Below are 21,496 nucleotides of genomic sequence, written 5' to 3'. Positions count from 1 at the left end.
TCTGATTCCAGGGCCTCTAGGGAAGTTTTAACACTTAGGGTTATAACCAAAGAAAAGAGAAATTTGTCAGAGGGCCCTGAAGCCCAAAAGCAATCACACTACTCTCCCCTCCCCCATCTCATTCCTCACCCCCAGATATGGGACAAGGATCCAGGCAGGGCTATTGGGACTCTTGGCTGCTCCAAGATTTTGGCATTCTTAAATCTCTCTACCACTTGCACACTTGGAAGAATTAATTAAAAAAAAAACCTCTCAAACTCCACTTGCCCCACAAAAGACTTGTCTTTGGCCTCAGCATTGCCTGTGAGTTAAGTAGGCAGACGGTACCACGTAACAGTTGAGAAAATTATCTTCAGGTACCTGCGATTTATTCAAAGCTGCAGGGCAGGTCTAGGATTAGGTCCTGTGTTTTCTCATTCCCGAGTCTCCCACAGGCCAGTGGAGCAAGGCCCTGTCAAATGTTACACAGTTCGTTTTTAAAAGCATTTAAATTCTCAGTAAGAACACTGTTTTGTTGACATAGAGACACAGAAAACACCCAGGAAATAGTGCTTTTTCAAGGGACAGCGCTTCCTTGAGAGTTTAATTGTGCTTCTGTACCCTAAGTTATTCCTCTCCCTCCACTGCCTGGTACTATTTGCCTCTGCTCCCCCTTTCCTCTTTCTGTAAGGTGGTGATGGTGGCGTTGTCCTAGGTTTTAGCCCTACTGAAAATGGCTGCAGAAGACAAGCCCCGGCTGGGTAAAAACTTATCCATAGTGCGGGGTTTCACATTCTAGAGCAGAGGAGGGCTGCATGCGCAAGGTAGGAGCTCAAAAAGGAATGGATGTATGCAATATACTTTAGTTTAAACTTTCCAAAGAGCAGATAAGCTCAGGATGGACCTGTTTTTCTGAACCCTCTGTGAGGAAAGGACAAGTCCTATATACCCTTGGCAATGAGGTGCTCAATGATAATTTGATGAATATGATTTTGAGGAATATCCATTTGACGTTGAACGAATGATGAATTAGTCATCAGGGTCAGTAAGCGATGAACCACAACTTGGTCCAGCTATTCAGTCTTCCAGTCTGATGTGACCGGGCATTCGTGGGGGTTTAAGATAGCACCTCCTAACTACCGGAATAAAGCCCCAAACTGGGATATCAGTTTGTGAACGACGGTGGGCGAGGCCTGAGTTGCGCGCGCAAGCACTGCAGCGGTGGGTCAGGTGGCTGCTTTTCCCTGGCAACGGCTTGTTGTTGGCAACCCAGAGGCTGTCAGGGGGTGGTCCGGGTGGGGCTGCCCACGGGAGGCGCCCGCCATGAATCCGCCGGGCCCCCTGGGGGTCCTGGAGGAGAAGGAGGAGAAACACTCAGCCACTCCGATTCTCGGGCCCTCGATCCATTCTGATAACCCTCAGGAGCGGATCCAAGCCCGGCGCCTTCGCATCGCGGCACGCCAGGAGGCGCGGAGACGGTGAGAGGGGGCTGGGCGGGCCCGCCGCTGAGCGCGCCCGCCGCTGAGCGCCGGGGGAGTCCCGGAGGCAGTGCGGGGACTGAGTTGTTGCACCCATCCATTCACAGACAATGGACTGTCATAAGGGGGTACCAAGTGGCCCCTGCGTGATTCCCTGAACTCCTGGATGCCCTCCTGTGTTAACAGCGTTGTACCCTGTCCTGCTGGTCGGGGTCCGCTGCCCTGCCAAGACGGTGGCTTCTTGTCTGCTGGCCATTGGACACAAGGGGCCTAAAAGTAGTGTGGCTGTGTTCCAACAAAACTTTAGTGATGGACACTGAGATATGAATTTCATATAATGTTTGTGTCACAAAATTCTCTTCATATTTTCATCATTTCTTTTGGAGCAGTTTTAGGCTTACAGAAAAATCAAGTGTGAAAGTACAGAGTTTTCCCACATATTGTACCTACCTTGCACCCTGACACATGCCTAACCTCTCCCACTATCAGCATCCCCCACCAGAGTGGTACATTTGTTACAATCGACGAGCCTCGTGGACACATCATTGTCAGCCAAAGTTCGTAGTTTACATTGTGAATTACTCGGGGAGTTCTGCGAATTTTGACAACTATACAATGACACGTATCCCCTGTTATAGTGTTGTAGCAAATGGTGTCACTGTCCTAAAAATCCTCTCTTCTCTGTCTATTCACTGTGATCTTTAAACAAACAAACAAAACAATTTACAAATATAAAAATTATTCTTCGCTTGTGAGCCATACAAAATAGGTGGGTCATATTTGTCCCACTGGCCACAATTTGCCAACCCTGATGCGAGGGATCAATCTGATGCTCGATGGCTTGTCCAGATGGTCCTGACCTATTTAGACTATATTTTGACAGCGATCAAGAGAATTAACATCGCCCTGTGAGTATGTATTATTGTCAACCTTTTAAATCTTTTCTAGTCTAATAGGAGAGTAATGATACCTCACAGGGTTTTCAATTTCATTTCTCTGGTTATATGTGAAGTGGGACATATTTTCAGATGTCTATTTGCCATTTGTATTTCTCCTGTGAATTGCAGGTTCACATTCTTTGCCAATTTTTTATTCGGTATTTTGTCTTTTTTGGATATTGATTTGAAGGAGGCTTTTCTATTTAATAGAGAGCAAAGTTTTGTCAGATACCTTTTACCAGTTTATTTCTTGGCTTTTGAGGATAAAATTAAAATTTTTTAGGAAGTAAAATCTTTCAATCTTTTTTTCTAGCTTTGGTCTTATTCTTGTTCCTCTATTTACTTCTAGTGCTGTATGATTGTGTTTTTTTAATATCTAAAATTTTAACCATCTGGAATGTATTTTTGTACATAGTGTGAAGTCCCATGGTAACTTTAAGTACAGAATTTAAGTACTAGAAATAACTTCAGTTTCTCTATTCTTTTCCATCACAGGGAAGTGCTTGGAGAATATTTAGATGGGAAGAAGGAGAATGTGGAAGATCAAAGCAAGAGCTATAAACAGAAAGAAGAAAGCAGACTGGTATGAGCTAAATAACAAATGGGTCTTGACAGTCCTGTGAAACTAGAGAGCTGGGTGTGTTATCACACGGTTTTCCTATTTAGACAAGAAGAACTCTCAATAGAAATTCTATTTCTTGTCTCTAGGTAGAACTGAATTTGAATCTTTCCTATTTTGGCAGCTCTCTAGGAGTGGGCTTTCATGTTATAGTTTCTTATATTGAGGCTGCCTTTTCTTTGCTCATCCAATTTTAATGGCATTCATTATTTATAGGATAGAGTCCAAATAATTTAGCCTGACATTCAAGACCTTTTGTAGTCTGTTCCCATCTTAACTTTCTAACCTTTTCTCCCATTGTTACTTAATTTGGGCCTTCCACTTTGGCTAAGCTGATTGACTTGCTCACTTCCAGTGGTTTTGTTCTTTCTGCTCTGTGCCTTTGACCTTCTGGAATGCCAGGCTCCTCCCCTCTTCTCTTCTTCCCTCCTCTCCTCTCCTTTTTTCTCCTCTCCTGTCTCCAGGTTACCTTCCTGTACTTCAAGACCTTCTTAAGTCCCAACCCTCACATGAGTTCATCTGCAACCTAAACTGAACTCCTTTAATTCACACATTGACCACTTCTTGTCTGTAGAATTCATTTCATTTTGGATAGTTTTCTGCCTTGTATGACTTTTCAGATGTGTGTGCATGCAGTGTCCCCAATGAAACTGTAAGCTCTATGAGAGGGAGAGCCTCTTAGACTACCTGTGCAGTCGTGCATGGCTTGTACTCAATAAACACTAAAAAGAAAATCACCAATTGCTCTCCTATGGTAATGACAGGGCTCCTGGGGTATTTAATAAAGAAATTGGAACAAGAGGTGCTGGAAGAATGTGGGCAACCACTCTTCATGGTTTAAGGAACTGTAGCCCTGGCCTGAGCATGACGAGCTGCCAGCGTCCTGGCCGCGCTTGTCTTTAAGTCTCAACATAAGGCTGTGTGTGGAACATGACTGACAGCCACTCAGAGGGTTGCCATGGGAATTGGATCAAAGGATGCTCATTATGCTTTAGAACTTGCTCTGCTTTCCTTATCAGTAATGTAACATAAACAATCTCTAGCCAGGAGTGTATGAAACCTTGCATCTGGTCAAGATGTTTTATGGACCCTGACACAGATTGGTCACTGCGACCCCTGTACTGGTATGTGTAATCTGTTACTGTCAAATGCCTAATGGCTATTGACAATTTATGAATTTTAGCCTTGTATCTCTCGTATGTCTCCTCCTCAATAAAAGGCATAAGGGATGAAGGTTTGGCTGCTGGTCTCCACTAGAGAGGCAGTCACCTTCCTTCCCCCAGACATAATAAAGTATTCTGGGTAAAAGTTTGTTCTGCTGTGGTCACGAAGCCTCTGCTGGACAGAGCAACTTCCAACCGAGCCTAGGGTGTGTGTGGCACCTCTGTCATAGAGGAATAAAAACACCAGTTCAAAACTGAGAGCCAGACCTAGCAAAGAGCCGCATTTACTTAATTACTTGTGAACTGAACGGCATAGACAGTGATACTGTAGGAACTGAGATAGGAAAATTGCTCACTAAGCGGGCCTGGTCAGGGAAGGTCATGTGGAAAAAGAGGAATTTGAGCTGGGTCTTAGAAAAATAGGTGGGATTTATAAAAGTGGAGAGGAGAGAACTCATTTCTGGCAGAAATTAAAGTGTAATTACTGGGAGGAAAAATATTCAAGCTACTGACATATTATAGAGAATAAATATATAGAGATATAATTGAATAACCTATACTGTCCTGTGTCAGGGTAAGATATTTTACTGTAATGGAAAGAATCTTGAGCTGCTGTGGTTTCTCGGTCAAGATCTCCTGCTTATTGTGAAGTACAGGAGTCATGTTGCCTCCTTGTACCTAGGTTGGCTTGTTTGCTTGTTTGTTTCTTGATTTGCTTATTGATTTGAGAGAGAAAGAAGGAGGAAGGGGTAGATAGATATATAGAGAGAGATACGTAGGGAGAGAGAGATTTGTTGCTTCACTTATTTATGCATTCATTGGTTGATTCTTGTACGTTTCCTGACCAGGGATGAACCTGCAACCTTGGCGTATCAGGATGATGCTCTAACCAACTTAGCTACCCAGCCAGGGCACTAGGTTTCTTTATTTAAAGGTCAGTGATCTCTGATCACTTCTGTGTAGGATAAAAAGGATATTATATATAATCTTGAAAATACTGATATACACTTCATCTTGAGCACTCTGAGTGTAATGTAAAACCAAAAGGATAATATTGTTTTCATTAGCAGCTTTTCAAGGTTCCTATCACTTAGGACTGAAGTCTGAAATGCCTTGGCACCTAGAAGAAATGTATACAAAAAATGCTACCTTCCTCAGTTTTGAGGTATTAATAACCAGTTCTGCCTTAAGACCTAGGCGGTGTGTGTGTGTGGGGGGGGCGGGGGGGCTGCCCTTGCCTCTGCACCTTATCAGTAATTTTTAGGGGTAATTCTTTTTGTTTCCTGTTTAATCTTCATCTCTTCCAAGCTTATGAAGATATTCTTCCATGTTTCTTTTACTGGAAGAATAATACTGTTCCACTGTTTACATTTTACTCTATATAATCTATCTGAAATTGATTTTAGTGTGTGCTCAAGGGTTTTAAAAATCCATGTGGATTTTTAACTGGCCCAGCAGCATTTATTGAAAATATCATCCATTCTCCACAGCATTGCAATGCACGTTTGTTGTGAATCAGATCATATATGTGTGATTGTCTCTAAATTCTCTATTTTGTTCCATTGGTCTATTTGCCTGACTTCATGCTGGTTCCACTTTATATTAATTACTGTAGCTTTATGACAGGTCTTGATATCTGGTAGGGTAAGTCCTCCAACTTTGCTATTCTTTAAGATTGTCTTGGCTATTTTTGACCTTTTGCATTTACACATACATTTTCAATCAGCTTGTCAATTTCAATTAAGATTGGGTTGCATCTAGAGATCAATTTGGGAAAGAAATAATATCTTACCAATGTAGAGATTTATAAAATATCCCTCCACTTATTTAGATATTCTTTAATTTTGCTCAGCAGTGTTTTATACTTTTTATTGAGGTGATAGTTGTTCGTTGTTGATATATAAAAGTATAGATGATTTTTATATATTGACTTGATATCCAGCAACCTTGTCAAATTCACTTTTTAATTCTAACAGTTTACCTGCAGGCTTTTTCTTACTTTAGTTTTGTTTTACATATATAATCATGTCATCTTAAAATAAGTTTTACTTCTTTCTGTTTAATATTTGTACCTTTTATTCCTTTTTCTTGTCTTATTGCACTAGCCAGACCCTTCAGCCTATTAAATAGCAGTGGTAATGATGAGGCTCCTGTGTCTTGCTCTGGCTTTCCTCTGAATGCACCCCAGCAACTGTACTTGCCTCAAGCTCATTCAGAGCCCAAGTTCCCCCTTTAGACCACTCTCTGTGTGTCACAGAAACACAAACTCCCTGCCCACAGGGTTGTGAGCACACTTTGAAGGTCTGCATGGGACTTTTCCCAAGATCTGTCCTGCTCAGGGCAGGTGAGGGAGGCCACTGTTGTACAACCTCAAGGCCTGATGGATTACCAAGGGTTGTACATGGAGCTTGGATATGTGGTCTGGGAAATCCATATGCCTGCACATGAAGCCCTTAATGGTGTGGGACAGAGGTGTGGTGGGAAGAGAATGGGGCGGCTGCAGGCTCGGGGCCAGAGACTTAGCCACTAACTTCTGGGTGGAACTTGGAGATGTAGTCTGAATTCAAACTAGGACTTCTAATCTGTTATGAAGGTGTCAAGGTAGGAGGAAAAAATGTATTTTATTAACAGTGTATAACATTGAATTATATTTTTAAAATATTTAGATGTATGATATATGGACCTCCATTTAAATTCTTTACTTGGGTCTCAAAATGTTAGCAGTGTGTTTGTTGGTCTGTTTGTGACTGTAACATTTTCAATTTTACTTTGAGTCTTAAATACTTGATCCAGAAATTTCTGATGTTTGAATTGTCTGAGTAAAAAATAGAGAGTTGGTCAAAACTACATGAAAGCCATTACTTCCTTACATGTATAAAGCCATTTGGAATAAGTGATAAAGCTGCAGGCAGACATTTTAAAAAGTCTGCATTACCCAAGATATCTGGGTTTAGGGTTTGTTTTATATTCATGAAAACTGCATTTCAAAATGAAATAGAGTCTCTGATTGTTTCAATGACTCCTTGGGATAAAAATGTTCATAGGTTCTAGGTTCCAAAATGATTTGAGAGTTGGAGAATTTATAAATTCCAAAACAGACCTGGAAAACCTTGGGCATAACCTAAGGATACTTGAACATTTTTGCAAAAAGGGACATCACAAACATTTTAGGAGTGAAGATACTGAGTATGAAATTTACAAGGAGGGATTAGAAGGGGGGTACCTATTACAAAATTCCTGAGCCCGTTAAGGGAGACGGCAGAGCAGCCAGATACAGTTCTCTCCCCCTGTAACAAAAGATCCCACGTAACATTAGCTTCAGTAAGATAGAAGCTTCTTTTTCTGCCTCACTTAATAGCTCAGGGCTGATATGAGGTCTCCTCCATGTTGGGTCCTCATCTCCTTCTGCCCTTCATCTGCTTGTAACTGAACACAGGTCTGGCTACCTGCCGCTTTGAAAATCAGTAGTAGAGAGGCAGGTGCTGATGTGAAGGAAAGTGGTTTTATTCTGGTGCCAGCAAAGCCCATCTCCGCCCATCCACCTTAGCATCTCAGGCACCCTGGCTAATTTATATAAGGGAACCATGGGCAGAGGGGCACTAAGGAATTTCTGGTGACGTGCGTTTTCTCAGCTCTGCTCTGGGGTGGCTTCAGTGCGATTCCCAGCATGCGTCATCATGCAGTTTCTTTGCTCCATCTGCACTTCCACTGCTGACATCTGTGAGCAGGATGTGCAGGCAGTGTTTCTGCTGGTTCTGATACGAGTCACTGACACTTGCCCAATGTCTTGTGGTCAGGACCATTCCTTGGTTAAGCAGGAGCTGCAAGTGCTGATGTCTATAAGATGCTTAGAAGGCAACTTTTAATACATGGATCTTTTATGAGTTCGTTAGTACAGCCTCTTCTATGATTACCACCTGATTAGCATATTATTTTTACTTTAGTCACTGTTACATGCTTCTCATATCGTACTTTAGCACCACATTCCAGCCTGAGAGAAGAGGGAAGTAGGGGCCACAGAAGGTACCCTTTTTCCCTTCAAGGCACAACTCAGAAGGGACACATACCTGCTCTGCTTATGTGCCATCGACGAGCCCATTGTAGCTGCGAGGGAGTCTGGGGGTTGTATCTGTTCTGGGAGGTCAAATGTCCTGCTAAATTTGGGTGTTTGATTACTAGAAGAAGAGGGAAAAGTGGATATGAAGGACAACTCTTATTGGCCACCTCACCACCCTGACTGAATGTCTTAGAAAGGACCCTGGCAGTGTCAGCACTTGGAGGTCTACTGAGGAAAGTGTGTCCCTAGAGCGCATGCCAGTGTAGTGGCCAGCCAGCCCTGCTCTGAGAATGAATTCAAATCCATCGGGAATTGCAGAGTGCTATTAAATTGTAAGCTATCACAACACATCACAAATGTCCTCATTGAATGGTCTGCTACATAGATGCTATTCTTAAAAGTCTAAGGGAGGGAGGGGGGGGGGGAGAGAGAGAGAGAGAGAGAGAGAGAGAGAGAGAGAGAGAGAGAGAGAGAGAGAGGGGGAGAGAGAGAGAGAGAGAGAGAGAGAGAGAGAGAGAGAGAGAGGAGAGGAGAGGAGAGAGAGAGAGAGAGAGAGAGAGAGAGAGGTGAGAGAGAGAGAGAGAGAGAGAGAGAGAGAGAGAGAGAGAGAGAGAGAGAATTAAAAAAAGAAAAGAAGAAAAACAAAAAAGAAAAGTCTTAAGGTAGCTTTTGATTCCTGCTTGGGTGGATAGCAGAGTTACCAACAGTTGTGGCAAATGTTTTTAACTTTATAAATTCTTTTAAAGTTATAAAGTTATAATTCCTTACAAACAGTTTTATACATTTTATAAATATACACATTCTTTATAAAGTGTTCTAACATTTTAAGTTCTTTGTTTTCAGAAATTGGCGAAATTGCTGCTCTGTGGCACTGAGCTGGTGACAAACATCCAGGTGGCTACAGATATCAGAGAGACCCACAGGAGAGTTGAAGAAGAGAAGATAAAGCGTCAGAGGTGAGGGGCCCCCTGCTCTGAGGCCTGGCGGCTGTGTCGGGGGGCCTCCTCTGTGCGTCCCTAAGTTCTCCCCAGTCGTTGGAAAGCGGCTTAGTCAAACTTAGTCTAGTAAAAGCTTTTTCTCGCCCCCTTATGCATTCTTCCTCCCTCCCTCCTTCCTTCCCTCCCTGATGTATTACATTCCTGACAATGTGCCAGGCTGCATGGATGCAACATGGAGTGCACAGAGCCGCTTCACAGTCTAGTCAAGGTAGACACGGAAACACCCAGCTGCGATTTGTGTTAAAATGAAGGTTATGTGTAAAGAGCTGTGGAAACATACATGAGGAGGCCTTTAATTTTCTCTGGAGGGATTATAGAGGAAACTCTCCAGGCACAGTGACATTTGAGCAGGGATGTAAAGGACAGATAGGCCCTGGCTGGTATGGCTCAGTGGATTGAACACCAGCCTGCGAACCAAAAGGTCACTGGTTCGATTCCCAGTCAGGGCAGATGCCTGGGTTGTGGGCCAGGTCCCCAGTTGGGTGTGGGTGAGAGGCAACCACACATTCATGTTTCTCTCCCTCTCTTTCTCCCTTCCTTCCCCTCACTCTAAAAATAAGTAAAATACCTTTTTTTAAAAAGGATGGATAGGAATTTGAGGAGCGGGCATTTTAGGCAGAGGGAGCAGCTTGGGCAAATGCGTGGTCCACATGATATGCTTGGAAATGGCACAATAGGGAAGATGTATGGGCGGGGGTAGGGGGGATACACAGAGATGAGGCTAAGAAGGTCGGTTGGGTTGTCTTGGGCTCAGGTTAATGAGAATGACCAGATCTTAACCATCTCAGTGGTGTGTATAATGTAGCAAGTATTAAAGAGTAGTAAAGACTCCACGTTTGAAGCACAGGAGGTCAGAGGGATCTCGGGAGCCCAGGGCAGACCCTCAGCTCCAGTCCTCAGCAGGAGAGCTGCTGTACACACCCATCAGCCCAGGTCTCAGGTTGCCCAGCAATCTATAGTTCAATCAGAAGAGCAACCCTCTTGACCATTTCAGTCCATCTTAAATATACACACCCAGTACAAATTTAACAACAACATTTTTAGTTGTTAAACATAAGTAGCTCCCCTATCGGCAACTTTACCACCTTCATTAGTATATAATTGGTGACTCTATTCTTGAAACTTCCTACTGACTGGCATGGGCTATCCCAGGGACTAAACTGGCAGAACCCCAACAGGACAGCTTGTGAAAGGCCCAGAATGCCAGGCCAAGGAGTCAGGCTTCATCCCACAGCCGCTGAGGGAAAACGAGAGGGTTGAAGTGGCAGAGTTCAAGATGAATGTGGATTTTAGAAAGATGACCTGATGGCCGTTTCTCACTTTTTTGAAGAAGAAGAAATTCAGTTGAAATATAATATGTACTATGTGGCCCAGCTTGGAAGGTGGGAAGGAGAAAGGGGATCACAAGATGATTAAGTTGTGATTCCTGTCCTTAAGGGACTTTGGACACTTGTTTGGAGACAGTCTTGTAGCAGTGTCATCTGTTAGAGTAGGGTCAGCCTCAGGTGTACGCCTTATCCCCTGTTCTAAGACCCAAGGCCTTCCTTCAGTCCAGGCCCATCTTCGATATTCCCCATCACACAGTTTCTTTGGAATTTCTGAAAAGACCACCCCTGTTTTCTATTGCTAATGGTGGAGTTTCCCTATTTGTACATTCCAGTGAACATTTATTGATAATTTGGGAGAGGAATGGCCACTCTTGAGGTCATGCTGATAGTGATAGTTAATCATATGAGTACCATTTGTTAAGAGGTCACTGTGCTGAGCATTGTCTTATTTAATCCTGGAGGCAGTCATGGGACAGTGGTCCTTTTATCCCCTCTATTTTATGAATGAGAAACGTGGGGCTTGCTGAGATGAAGTATTGGGTTGGCCAAAAAGTCTGTTATGTTTTTTCCATAAAATAAAAGGCATATTTTTCATTTTTACCAATAACTTTATACATTTGGGTATTTTGAGTATGCTGGCTATCTCCCACTATTGCCTTCTAGTGGGTAGAGGCCAGGGTGCTGCTGAACATCTTCCAATGTATACGACAGCCCCACAGCAAAGAATTATTTGGCCAAGATGTCAATAGTACCAAGAAACTTTGCAAACCACTTTTGACATGTCACAGCACCTTCTCCATACACTGCACACATCTTTTTCTGTGTTTTAGTTGCGTGTTTACCTTTCTTGAAATAATAAAGCATAATATGCCAAAAATGTTGTGTACTTCCATCTTCAATATTAAAATGACTGCACAAAAATTCACCAATTTTGATAAGTTTTTTGAAAAAGTGCACTCTGATAATGACAGCTGCCACAACACAATCTAACAAAATTGTTTTGAATGAAGCTGAGGACAACTAAGCACTACTAGGGCCATCCATCATACGGGAAAAACTAAGTGAGCTTTCTGGCCAACCCAATAACTTGTCTAAAGTTGAGAATCAGCTAGTAGCAAAGTCAGGACTTGAACACAAGCTATGTAGCTCCAGTGACCAAATATTTAACTACTGTGTGTCACCATCTTGCCCAGAAGCATGCTACCAGTGGACTCTTGATCCGTGTGTGTGTGTGTATGCGCACGTGTGTGTGTGTGTGTAGCTTTACTGTTGATGTGTTTGTTGTGTGCCACTTCATTTATTTGGGCTCAGTTCCTTTATAGTCAAGCATTAAAACTGAGGGAAGATTCCCCAGAGCCTGGTTTGGTCTGGTGTGGGTGTATGTGGAGGCAGTGCGTGGTACCCGGGCCTGCATTACGGACTCGGGGGGACCTGCCTGCCCTGTTGGAAGGCAGCATCAGAAGCTCAGCTGGCATGGACCGCATGTTTGTACTTGCAGGCTTGAAAAACTGGAGAACGAAGTCAAGATCAGCCAGGACAAATTTGATGAAATCACTGCCAAGTGGGAGGAGGGCAAAAAGAAGAGAATTCCCCAGGAACTGTGGGAAATGCTGAACACCCAGCAGGTGCACTGTGCTGGGCTGATAGAAGATAAGAACAAGCTTATCAACGAGTTACAGCAGGCAAGAGGCCCAGGTCATTCAGTCCCAGCCAGGTGGGATCGGGCTGGGGGCGGGGAGGCATTTGATTGGGCTATTGGCTTGCTTTTCCTGAATGGAAAAATGTGGAGGCCTCACTTCAGGCCTCGCGACCCCTGCGCTTTCTCCCGGGCCTTCTCAGACACTCCTGAAGCGACTTCCCCCTTGTACCGTGCAGTTCCTAGTGGTCACAGTGGCTGATGACAGGGGTCCAGGTGGCACGTGCTTCTGTCTCAGTGTGTGACCAGCCTTTGTCATGCTCTTTTCTAGGAGTTAGAGATCAAGGATGACCAGTATGTGAAGGATTTGAAGAAACAGTCAGATGACATCTGCCTGCTGCTAGAGAGGATGGAGGAACAGGTGAAGAATGTAATGAAAACCTTCCGTCAGGAGCTCAATCACATTGAGGTAACAGCGTGTGACAGACCTGCTTTCTGCCCTGGAAGGTGGGCTGGGTCGGTCCTAACTGTCTAAGGAGGGTCCCACATGTGTTGGTTCTCTGCGTCCTGTCTCTGCACTGGAGTTTCATTAGTTTATTTACTCATTCAAAAAATATTCCTCAAGTGTCTACTATTGCCAGGCACTGTACTGGGGGCTGGGGATACAGCCCTGAACAAAACAAAGTCCTTAGTGAAGCCTGTATTCTAGTAGGAGACAGCTAGAGAACACACAAATAAATTGTTGAATATATAATTTGACAGGTGCTTCAAAAGAAAATAAAACTGGGTAAGGGTAAGAGGCGTGAAGGAGGGAGATTAGTGCTGCATAACCATTATTTATCTGATTTATTCATGAGAGTCAGGAATGGGGGATGGGAAAGGGGAATGCCAAGCAGGATTCAGGAATCAGTACTTTGAATTTGAATGAAATATCAAGTTGAAATGGAGACTTGGATCTTTCCAAAATGAAAGAGAGTCAAGAGAAAGGGCACCTCTGTCTCTGGATTATTACGGACTCATTTCTGCATCCCAGGCCTATGCCTCGGGAGCTCCATGCTGCCTCTGCTTCATGGGAACCACAACCTCAGCAATGTACCAACCCTAGTGATGACTGAATTACATGCCAGGGTTTGCCCTGTGACTGCCAACAAGGGCACTGGCTTTCCGCCAGCTCCCTGCCTCCGGTATTGACTGAGCCACAGGACAGTTGGCACATTTCCTCTCTAACCTTGTGAGAAGTCTACACTCCATAACACTGATTTCCATGCAGCTCCTTCCCCAGACATTTGGTTACACGGAACTTGCAGGTCTGCATTTGGATTTGACTTTGTGTGGCTGGTGACATGGCGCTCAGCTGTTAGCTTTGGGTTCTTTGATACTGTGGGACCTGCCTCATCAGAACAGACACAAGAGCCCTTTTCCTTCTTGCTCGTAGAAAGCATTTGAGGTGGAGCGGCAGGAGCTCCTGACCAGTAATAAGAAGAAATGGGAGTGGGCGCTGCAGACTCACAATGCCAAAGAGGTAGGTGGGGGTGTCAAGGGTGAACTCGTGGGTCTGGGCTGATTTCTGCTATGACTGAAAAAGCCGGCCCTTCTGCATCATGGGGAGGATTGCCCTGGTGGACATGCAGTACTGCTCTTTGTAGTTCATCAGTGTGGCCTTGCAGATGGCTGTCGTCCTGGCTGTGGTAAGGGCCACCTTTGCAGCTCACTGTGGTTCCCATGGTCCTGTCATTTTTGCCTTTGTTTCCTGGGCATCTACTGCAGCCATGGATATTTGTGACCCAAGAAAGTGCTGTAAGACACATTTTAAAGGTTGTGGGGCTATCACTTTATTTCAGAGACGTAAAGAACAAGGAAATAACAACCAAGATTCAGTGGATTTTTTTTTTTTTTTTTTTTTTTTTTAGAAATACTAATATCTAACTGCAGGGTCTCTGCTTAATTTCTTTTTTTTTTTCAATTACAGTTGACATACAATACTATATTAGTTTCAGTTATATAACGTAGTGATTAGACATTTCTATAACTTACAAAGTGATCACCCCAATAAATCTAGTAACACCCATCCCCCAGATACCATACATAGTTACTGCAAGATTACTGATCCCATTCCCTATGCTGAACTTTACATCCATGTGGACTTAATGTCCCAGTGGAGCATTCCACTGGACCCCATTAAACAATACAAAGCCTTGGGGCTCAGGGACTTCTTAGGGCTGATGGACTCCCTCAGGAGTCATGACACTTTTCAGACTGTTCCCTGTGTCACGCTTGTCAGGCCACTTGAAGTAGTGAGACGGGACAGGGACAGGGACAGGGCCTGACTTTCCCTGTCCCCCTGTGCCTTCAGCTGGGGTATCTTACAACCCGCCTCAAGAAAGTGGAGGACTATGAGAAGCAGCTGAGCAAGCAGAGGATATGGGATTTTGAAGAGTACAACACAATTAAGATCAAGCTGGAGCAGGATGTGCAGGTACGGCTCGTTCCTCACCCAGAGCAGACGGAGAGCACCTGGGAGCGTTTCATCCTCGCGTTTCCCGATCATATTCTAGAGCTGGTCCATTCTACAAATATTTATTGGTGTCTGCTTTTTTTTAAATGGCCGTATCTGAAGGAGCTCATGTACAAGGTACATGTGGAGGAACACTTTCTTCAGTAAATCAGGGGAGAACTGCTGAGATGCCTACAGGGGTCTGGAAACCAGGACACCAAGGAATTGTTGAAAGAATTGTGCATATTAGCCAAGCAAATGGAAAATGTCCCTAGGGCAAGTTAGCTGCATCAGAGGGCTAAAACTAGGACAGCCTCCATCTAATGAGTGTCTACCATATTCCAGGCCCTTAATGCAGTTTCTCTAATCCTCACAGTAATGTGAAAGGGAGAAATCACTAACAGCATTTTCTGTGCCAGCAAACTGAGACTCAGAGAGAAGGTTACTTATCTAGTAAATGGTAAACCCTGGCCCTGGCTGCTGTGGCTCAGTGGATTGAGCGTCGGTCGGCCTGCGAGCCAAGTGTCGCTGGTTCGATTCCCAGTCAGGGCACATTACTAGGTTGCACGTCAGGTCCCCAGTTGGGGGCGCAAATGAGAGGCAACCACACAGTAAAAAAAAAAAATGGTAAACCCTGGATTCAAACCCAGTTCTGTCTGGCTCTATGGCCTGTATCTTAGCCATTATTCCAAAAGGCCCCATGACTGATGGTTGGACATCACTGTAGGGCAGATTTTGACTCACCATTAGAAAGAACCTTCTAATAGTTAGAACTACCCAATACAGAGAAGATTATTCCTCAAAACACAGTCCTTTATCTCATTAAGTATTCAAAGGCTGAGTGACTGTGTCTGTCTTCAGTGCTGAAGGATTCCTGCAGTGGGAAGGAGGTTAGACTTTCTAGCTTCTGAAGTTCTTTCTCAGTCTAGGATTCTGTTTCAACATCAGTTTGAAAAAGTACATCTGTAATTACATTTAGATGTCATATTCAAGCTTGGTCTATTCATTTCAGTCTCTATTTAGAAAAGCATGTTAAATGAAAGCTTTTCCACATAGCCTTTGGTAGAATTTTAGTTCTTACTCCTCTTGTCATTTTATATAAAAGGGTTAAATTAAAAACCCTATTAGACTACAAATATTTTTACCAGTCTGGAGAATTTTTCTTGTTTTTTCTCATATTAATGTCACAGAAGTGAGAGTTACTGACAAAGGACAGTGGAGTCTGTAACAGAGCAGTGCTACTTGTGTGGGCTGCATACATTACACTTTTAGTGAAAATGCCTATTGTTAAGCTTTCTGACGTTATTTTGGTTCTCTGATAATTTATGTGACAAAATTACACACTGTTGGCCTAAACAGTGAAATGATGGAACTTCGTGTTCTTTTTTTGTTGTTTTGTTTTTCTTTTGTGGTAAGAGTCCTTACTATAAAATCTATGGCATGGTTAAGCATAGGCCCTCTGTTGTAGAGTAAATCGCCGGACTTACCCTGTGTAACCGGAACTTTGTGCCCTTTGACCTCCTCCTTGTTTCTTCCACCCCCAGCCCTGGCAGGCTTGGTAGCAAATTCTGCTCTCTGCTTTCATGAGTTTGACTATTTTAGATCCCGCATATAAGTGAGATCACGCAGATCTTTCTGTGTCTGGCTTATTTCACTTAGCATAATATCCTTCAGGTCCATCCATGTTGTTGCAAATAGCAGATTGTCCTTCTTTTTTAAGGTTGAACAATATTCCATTGTATGTAATACCATATTTCTTTATCCATTAGTTCATTGCTGGACATTTAAGTTGTTTCTCTATCCTGGCTATTGTGAATAATGCTGCAACGAACATGGGAGTGCAGATATTTCTTCAAGATCTAGATTTCAATTCCTTTGGATACATACCCAGAATTGGGACTACCAAATCAAATGATAGTTCTATTTTTAATTTTTTTGAAGACCCTCCATATTGTTTCCATAGTAGCTGCACCAATTTACATTCTTACCAATAGCATCCAAGGGTTCTCTTTTCTCCATATCCTTGCCAACACTTGTTTGTTGGTTTTTGGTAATGGCCATCCTAACAGGTATGAGGTGGTATCTCATTGTAGTCTTGACTTTAATTTCCCTGATGATTAATGATGTTGAGCATGGTTTCACAGAGCTGTTGGCCATTTGTATGTCTTCATTGAGAAATGTCTATTCAGGTTCTTTGCCCATTTTCTATCCAGGTTGTAATTAATTTTTTTGCTCTTGAGTTGTAGGAGTGTAACCTCATGTTCTTAATCTAATTTTCAAATGCTTGAAGAAAACCAAAAAATCCTGAGACATGGGAGATTATGGGGGTTTGGAGGTGAGGTAAGACTAAGGAGATGAGGGACAGAGGCGGCGAGCCAGGGATACCTGGCTATCCTGGCTCCCATTGGAGGGACTAACAGTGGAGAGGGAGTATGTGGGAGGCAGGGGGACGGGAACTCAGAGTGGGAAAGTGTGCAGTCCCTCTGCAAAACAGTTTTTCCCGTGTTAGTATGGAAACCAAGAGTGCACTGTACCACATTATGCCCTTTCACTGGGAAGAGGTAATCAAGTCAGGGACTTCCCATACTGCAATGTGCACAGTATTCTAGTAGATTGTGCCTCTTAGCTGTGCTTTCGCTGGACATTAAAGTCAAATAGCATCGATTTTTGCTAAGTATTGTAGATATGGCATGCAGCTTGACATCCAATTTGCTTTTTCTAATTTGTAGCACTGTATTGATTCTGAAATATGGAACTACAATTTTTATAAATCATAAAAATTAGAAAGGATCCAATGCATGTAGATTGGGTTTGATGGGTAAAGTAGAAGATGTAAAAAAAGAATGTATACTTTTCAACTGCTTACTGCCAGTAATGTCACATTATTAATGAGCAAAGAGAAGCCTATAAGCATTATACACTCAGAGGGATTTTACCACTCTGCCCACCACCACAAAATAAAACTGCTAGAAAAACTTAGTTCTTGATGCAGGAAGTAAATTATTTTTTTTAAAGGGCCTTATGTACTCATTTCAACTTGTAAAATGGTTTATTTAGTTCAACTTTTGGGGCTGTGACCTTTAATACCAGAATGTTAGTCACAAAAATTTATTTATTTATTTATTTAACAAATATTGTGAATTTATATCGTGCAAAGCACAAAGAGAAACAAGAGACAGTCCCTGCCCTCAATGAAATAGAAAGAGAGACAGTGAGAAGAAATAGTATAAAAGAGTGATTCATGGTGAAGAAAAGGGTAAGCAAGCTTACAGGCCACATTGAAATTGTTAGTCTATGGTGGTTCCAAAATGGAATCCAGGTCCCATCCCAGGATTGAGATTGGCAATGAAGAGGCCCAGTGGGATCTCTGGAGTCAGTTGAAAAGGCCACAGGGAAAGACTGTTTAAAATTTTCATTTTCTGGGGCACCGATGGCCACGGGTTTTGCAACCGCAGCTGTGGGAAAGCTCAGGCTGCCCCAGGACAAAAAGGGAAGGTGTCACCGACTCCTGCAGGAACAGTGAAGGACTTTGCGGCTGGTTAGAATGTAATCTCTATAATTTGTTCACAGAAAACAAACCTGACATTTTGCCATCAGTCTTGGAATCATAAAATACAACTTTGTGAAACTGAAAAATAAATGGAGACATTTAACAAAGCCAATCATTATTTTAAAATATAAAACTATATTCAGTGTGCTATCATCAAGAGTGGCTGTTTATTGAGACTAAAACTTGAGAAAATTAGCGATAGAGTCACCAGTACTAAAATTATGGTGAGTGTAGGCGTTGCAAACAAATAATGAATGAGTAGTTAATTCACGAAATTGCCTGCTGTAGACGCTACCGTAAGAGGCACAAGACTATGACCAGTTCTGTAAGTTCAGTGACAGCACCACCAATAACTCATAAATATGAAGCCCTGAGAGGTCGTCTGGATAGAGCTGAGGCGAAGTAGTGGCTGACGTGTGGTCTGGTAGAGATGGTGAGCAGAGGTGTGCACCGCTGGTACCTCCAGGCGTCGGTCTCTAAGAACATGCTCTAGCAAAGAGCAGGAGCATACGCTTTCTGCAAAAGGAAATCAAATTGCTAATAAATATTCAACAACATGCACAGGCAGAGTAATGTGAATTAAAACAATCAGGTGACAGGTTATTTATTTTCCTAGAAAATCAGCACAAATTTAAGTTTTTTCAGCTAGGTGAGATAGATACTAGTGGTGTTTCCACAAAACTAACAAAAAAAGTGATGTCAAGGATAATTTTTTTTTTCCCTTTCAAGATGAATTATGTAGGAAAAAGAGTCCATTTACATAGTTATTGTTATGTAATAGCCTGCCTTGAAGAATGAAATTTACATAACATTTCACGTGATAGAGATTGCATTATAACTCTGGCTCTCAGACATTTATATATAAATATAAAAAGTGTTCTGTGGTTAGATAAGCTTGGGAAATGCTGTTTTAGGCATAAGGGCTTCCTGCAAAGCTCTGAGGAGGAGGAGGTCCCTGGACATCATCAGTGCAGATATCCAGGGGCTCCCGTTGATCAAAGGGAAGCCTGGAACAGCCACTCCTTGTCATTCCAAATCCAGAGCAGCTCTGGAGACCCTCCTTCTCTGTGAATGTTCCTACTTTCTGAGATTCTCACTACCCAACATGCAGCTTTTCTGTTGGACTTTGTGCTTGCTGTGTCACCTTGTAGACCAAGGACCTATAGGGGACCTATGTCCAGGGCAGGTGGCATCAGCAGCAGTAAGGCTGATGTCATTTGGCGTATGGGGGCATAAGTCATTGTGACTTGCAGGAAGAGCTGCTCAGAGTCCATTTCCCTAGTGGGTACTTGGCCATCCCTAGAGGGTACAGGGCTGGAAACTGCTCAGTCTGGGACCAGCCAGGATAATTGCACTTGAAAGGAGGCTGCACTGTCAGCATCTTCCGTAGGCCCTTTGGGATGTTGTTCAAGTTAGAAGTTTCGAAATTAAATTTAATCACGCTCAGAAGAGCAGAGTGCAGCTCCCTGCCCCACCCCAAGCGCCCCACCCAAAAGCTGGGCCTGCACTGAGTACCTCATAGCCTGCCCTGGGCAATGCTCTGTGCAGACAGGGTGTGGGAAAGTGGGCACTTGCACACATGGTCAGTGGAGTGCAAACCATAAATTGCCCCTTGGAAAGCAATTTATTGAGAGCCTTTAACCTAGTAATTTCACTTCTGAGAATCTACCTTGGGGAAATAAAAAAGTACCCCCCAAATTTTATATACAGTTGTTCCCAGAATTATGTTATAATACTGAAAATTCTCAAAACAATATAAATGTACAACTGTAGGGAAATGATAAGTTAAGATCTATGATGAATATGCCATGCAGACTTCCTATTAATGAATTGTTATATCACAATATTATGTACCATTAAAATCATGTTAATAGAACTTTACTAACATGGAAAATTCTTATGTTGTAATATTAAAGGAGAAAAACAGGGTACAAAATTATAGTTATAGTTTGACCTTAGCTATGTAAAAGACACTGGAAGGAAACATGTTAGTATATTAACAGAGTTGACTTTAGAAAGTAGAATTATGGGTAGTTTTTCCTCCTCCTCCTATGTCTTCTTTACTGTACTTTCTGCATTTTCTACAATGAGCAAGTATTAGTTTCACAATTAGGAAAAATTTTTACAAAGAAAACCATATAACTAGTGAAAGTAAATAAAAATAGGGCTAAATGAGGTGAGAAATTGAGAGGCACAATTGTTTATCATCCAGTGACCAATATGGGTCTTCTTGGACCACCTGTTAAAGAATGAATGTTGCAGGCTTCTGTTCTGGAGACATTCAAATCCTTGTCCCAAAACAGAGATTTTAAAATCTGGGAGGGTCGAATAGGACCTAGTTGACTAATTGCTTCAGTTACAATGTGGGGAATCACCAGATTCCACAAGGGGGGTGGAAATGACTCACCCTCTGATAATGGGTCATTGCCTTTATTCTCCTCTGCTGCACCTCCTGGCCAATTACTCACCTTGAGGATGACTCACAGGGGGATAGTGATAGCTGCCTGGAATCACTTCCTCTGTTGAATCTTTGGCAAAGGTCTGTGGCCTCATGGAGGGAGATGGGAAGGAGGCTTAAAAGAGCATGTCACATGCCACTGCTTTATCAACATCTGATTATACTTAATTTCATCCTGTTCCTGCATTTTGGCTGGGGAGAGGCTCAGGCAAGCCTGTCTGTACCTGCCCTGCTGCCCGTGTTGCCCCTCTCTGATCGAACCCCAGCTGTCAGAGTGCTGTTTCCACATTGCCTTCGCTGATCACTTTCCTGCTTAGCATCTTCAGTGGCCCTCTATTGCTTTTAGGAAAAAGCATTAAATTCCTAGCTTGGTCAGGCTGTGCTGCTCTGTCAGCCTCGTTTCTGAGATCTCCTGCTTGGGGTTTCCCCAAAGCACCTCTCTCTAGAACTTTCTTCTCTCAGGTATCTAGGAGTAACTCCTCCTACCCATTCTCCTGGTCTCAGTTAGCTATGCTGACACCATCTTTTGGGGGATTCCTGTGCTGGCCTTGAAAGTGCTCCTCTCATGGACCCCATCCCACCTGGGCCTAGCCCTCTGTTACTTCCTGTCTCCAGCACTTGCTCTCTGTCCCATTCCTAGACAGGACAGGACTGTGCATTTTTCACCAGTGTTTTCCCATCAGCAACTAGTAAAGTGTCTGACACACAGAGCAGGGCAAGAGTAGGTCTACAGCTATGAGTGCATAAACAGAGTTTATTCTCTTATTATTATTTATTAATTATTGTATTATTTTCCAT

General features: G+C 43.0%; 1 protein-coding gene across 7 annotated transcripts in view; it reads left to right on the top strand.

Moving 5' to 3' along the window:
* Nucleotides 1-1,250: 1,250 nt before the first annotated feature.
* Nucleotides 1,251-21,496, top strand: part of DRC1 (dynein regulatory complex subunit 1) — a 34,113-nt gene continuing 13,867 nt past the window's right edge. For all 7 annotated transcript variants that reach the window (XM_090281060.1, XM_090281061.1, XM_090281063.1 and 4 more), the window contains exons 1-7: nucleotides 1,251-1,457; nucleotides 2,891-2,978; nucleotides 9,078-9,190; nucleotides 12,059-12,242; nucleotides 12,528-12,665; nucleotides 13,632-13,718; nucleotides 14,550-14,672. In XM_090281060.1, coding sequence (XP_090137186.1) covers nucleotides 1,303-1,457; nucleotides 2,891-2,978; nucleotides 9,078-9,190; nucleotides 12,059-12,242; nucleotides 12,528-12,665; nucleotides 13,632-13,718; nucleotides 14,550-14,672 — 888 coding nt within the window. In that variant the 5' untranslated portion in view covers nucleotides 1,251-1,302. The remainder of the gene's footprint in view (nucleotides 1,458-2,890; nucleotides 2,979-9,077; nucleotides 9,191-12,058; nucleotides 12,243-12,527; nucleotides 12,666-13,631; nucleotides 13,719-14,549; nucleotides 14,673-21,496) is intronic.

The sequence above is a fragment of the Furipterus horrens genome, unplaced genomic scaffold, assembly GCF_987537825.1.
Source record: "Furipterus horrens unplaced genomic scaffold, mFurHor1.1.pri manual_scaffold_6, whole genome shotgun sequence".
Lineage (NCBI taxonomy): Eukaryota > Metazoa > Chordata > Mammalia > Chiroptera > Furipteridae > Furipterus > Furipterus horrens.
Note: the sequence above shows the minus strand (reverse complement) of the source record. Positions and strands in the feature narration are given on the sequence as shown.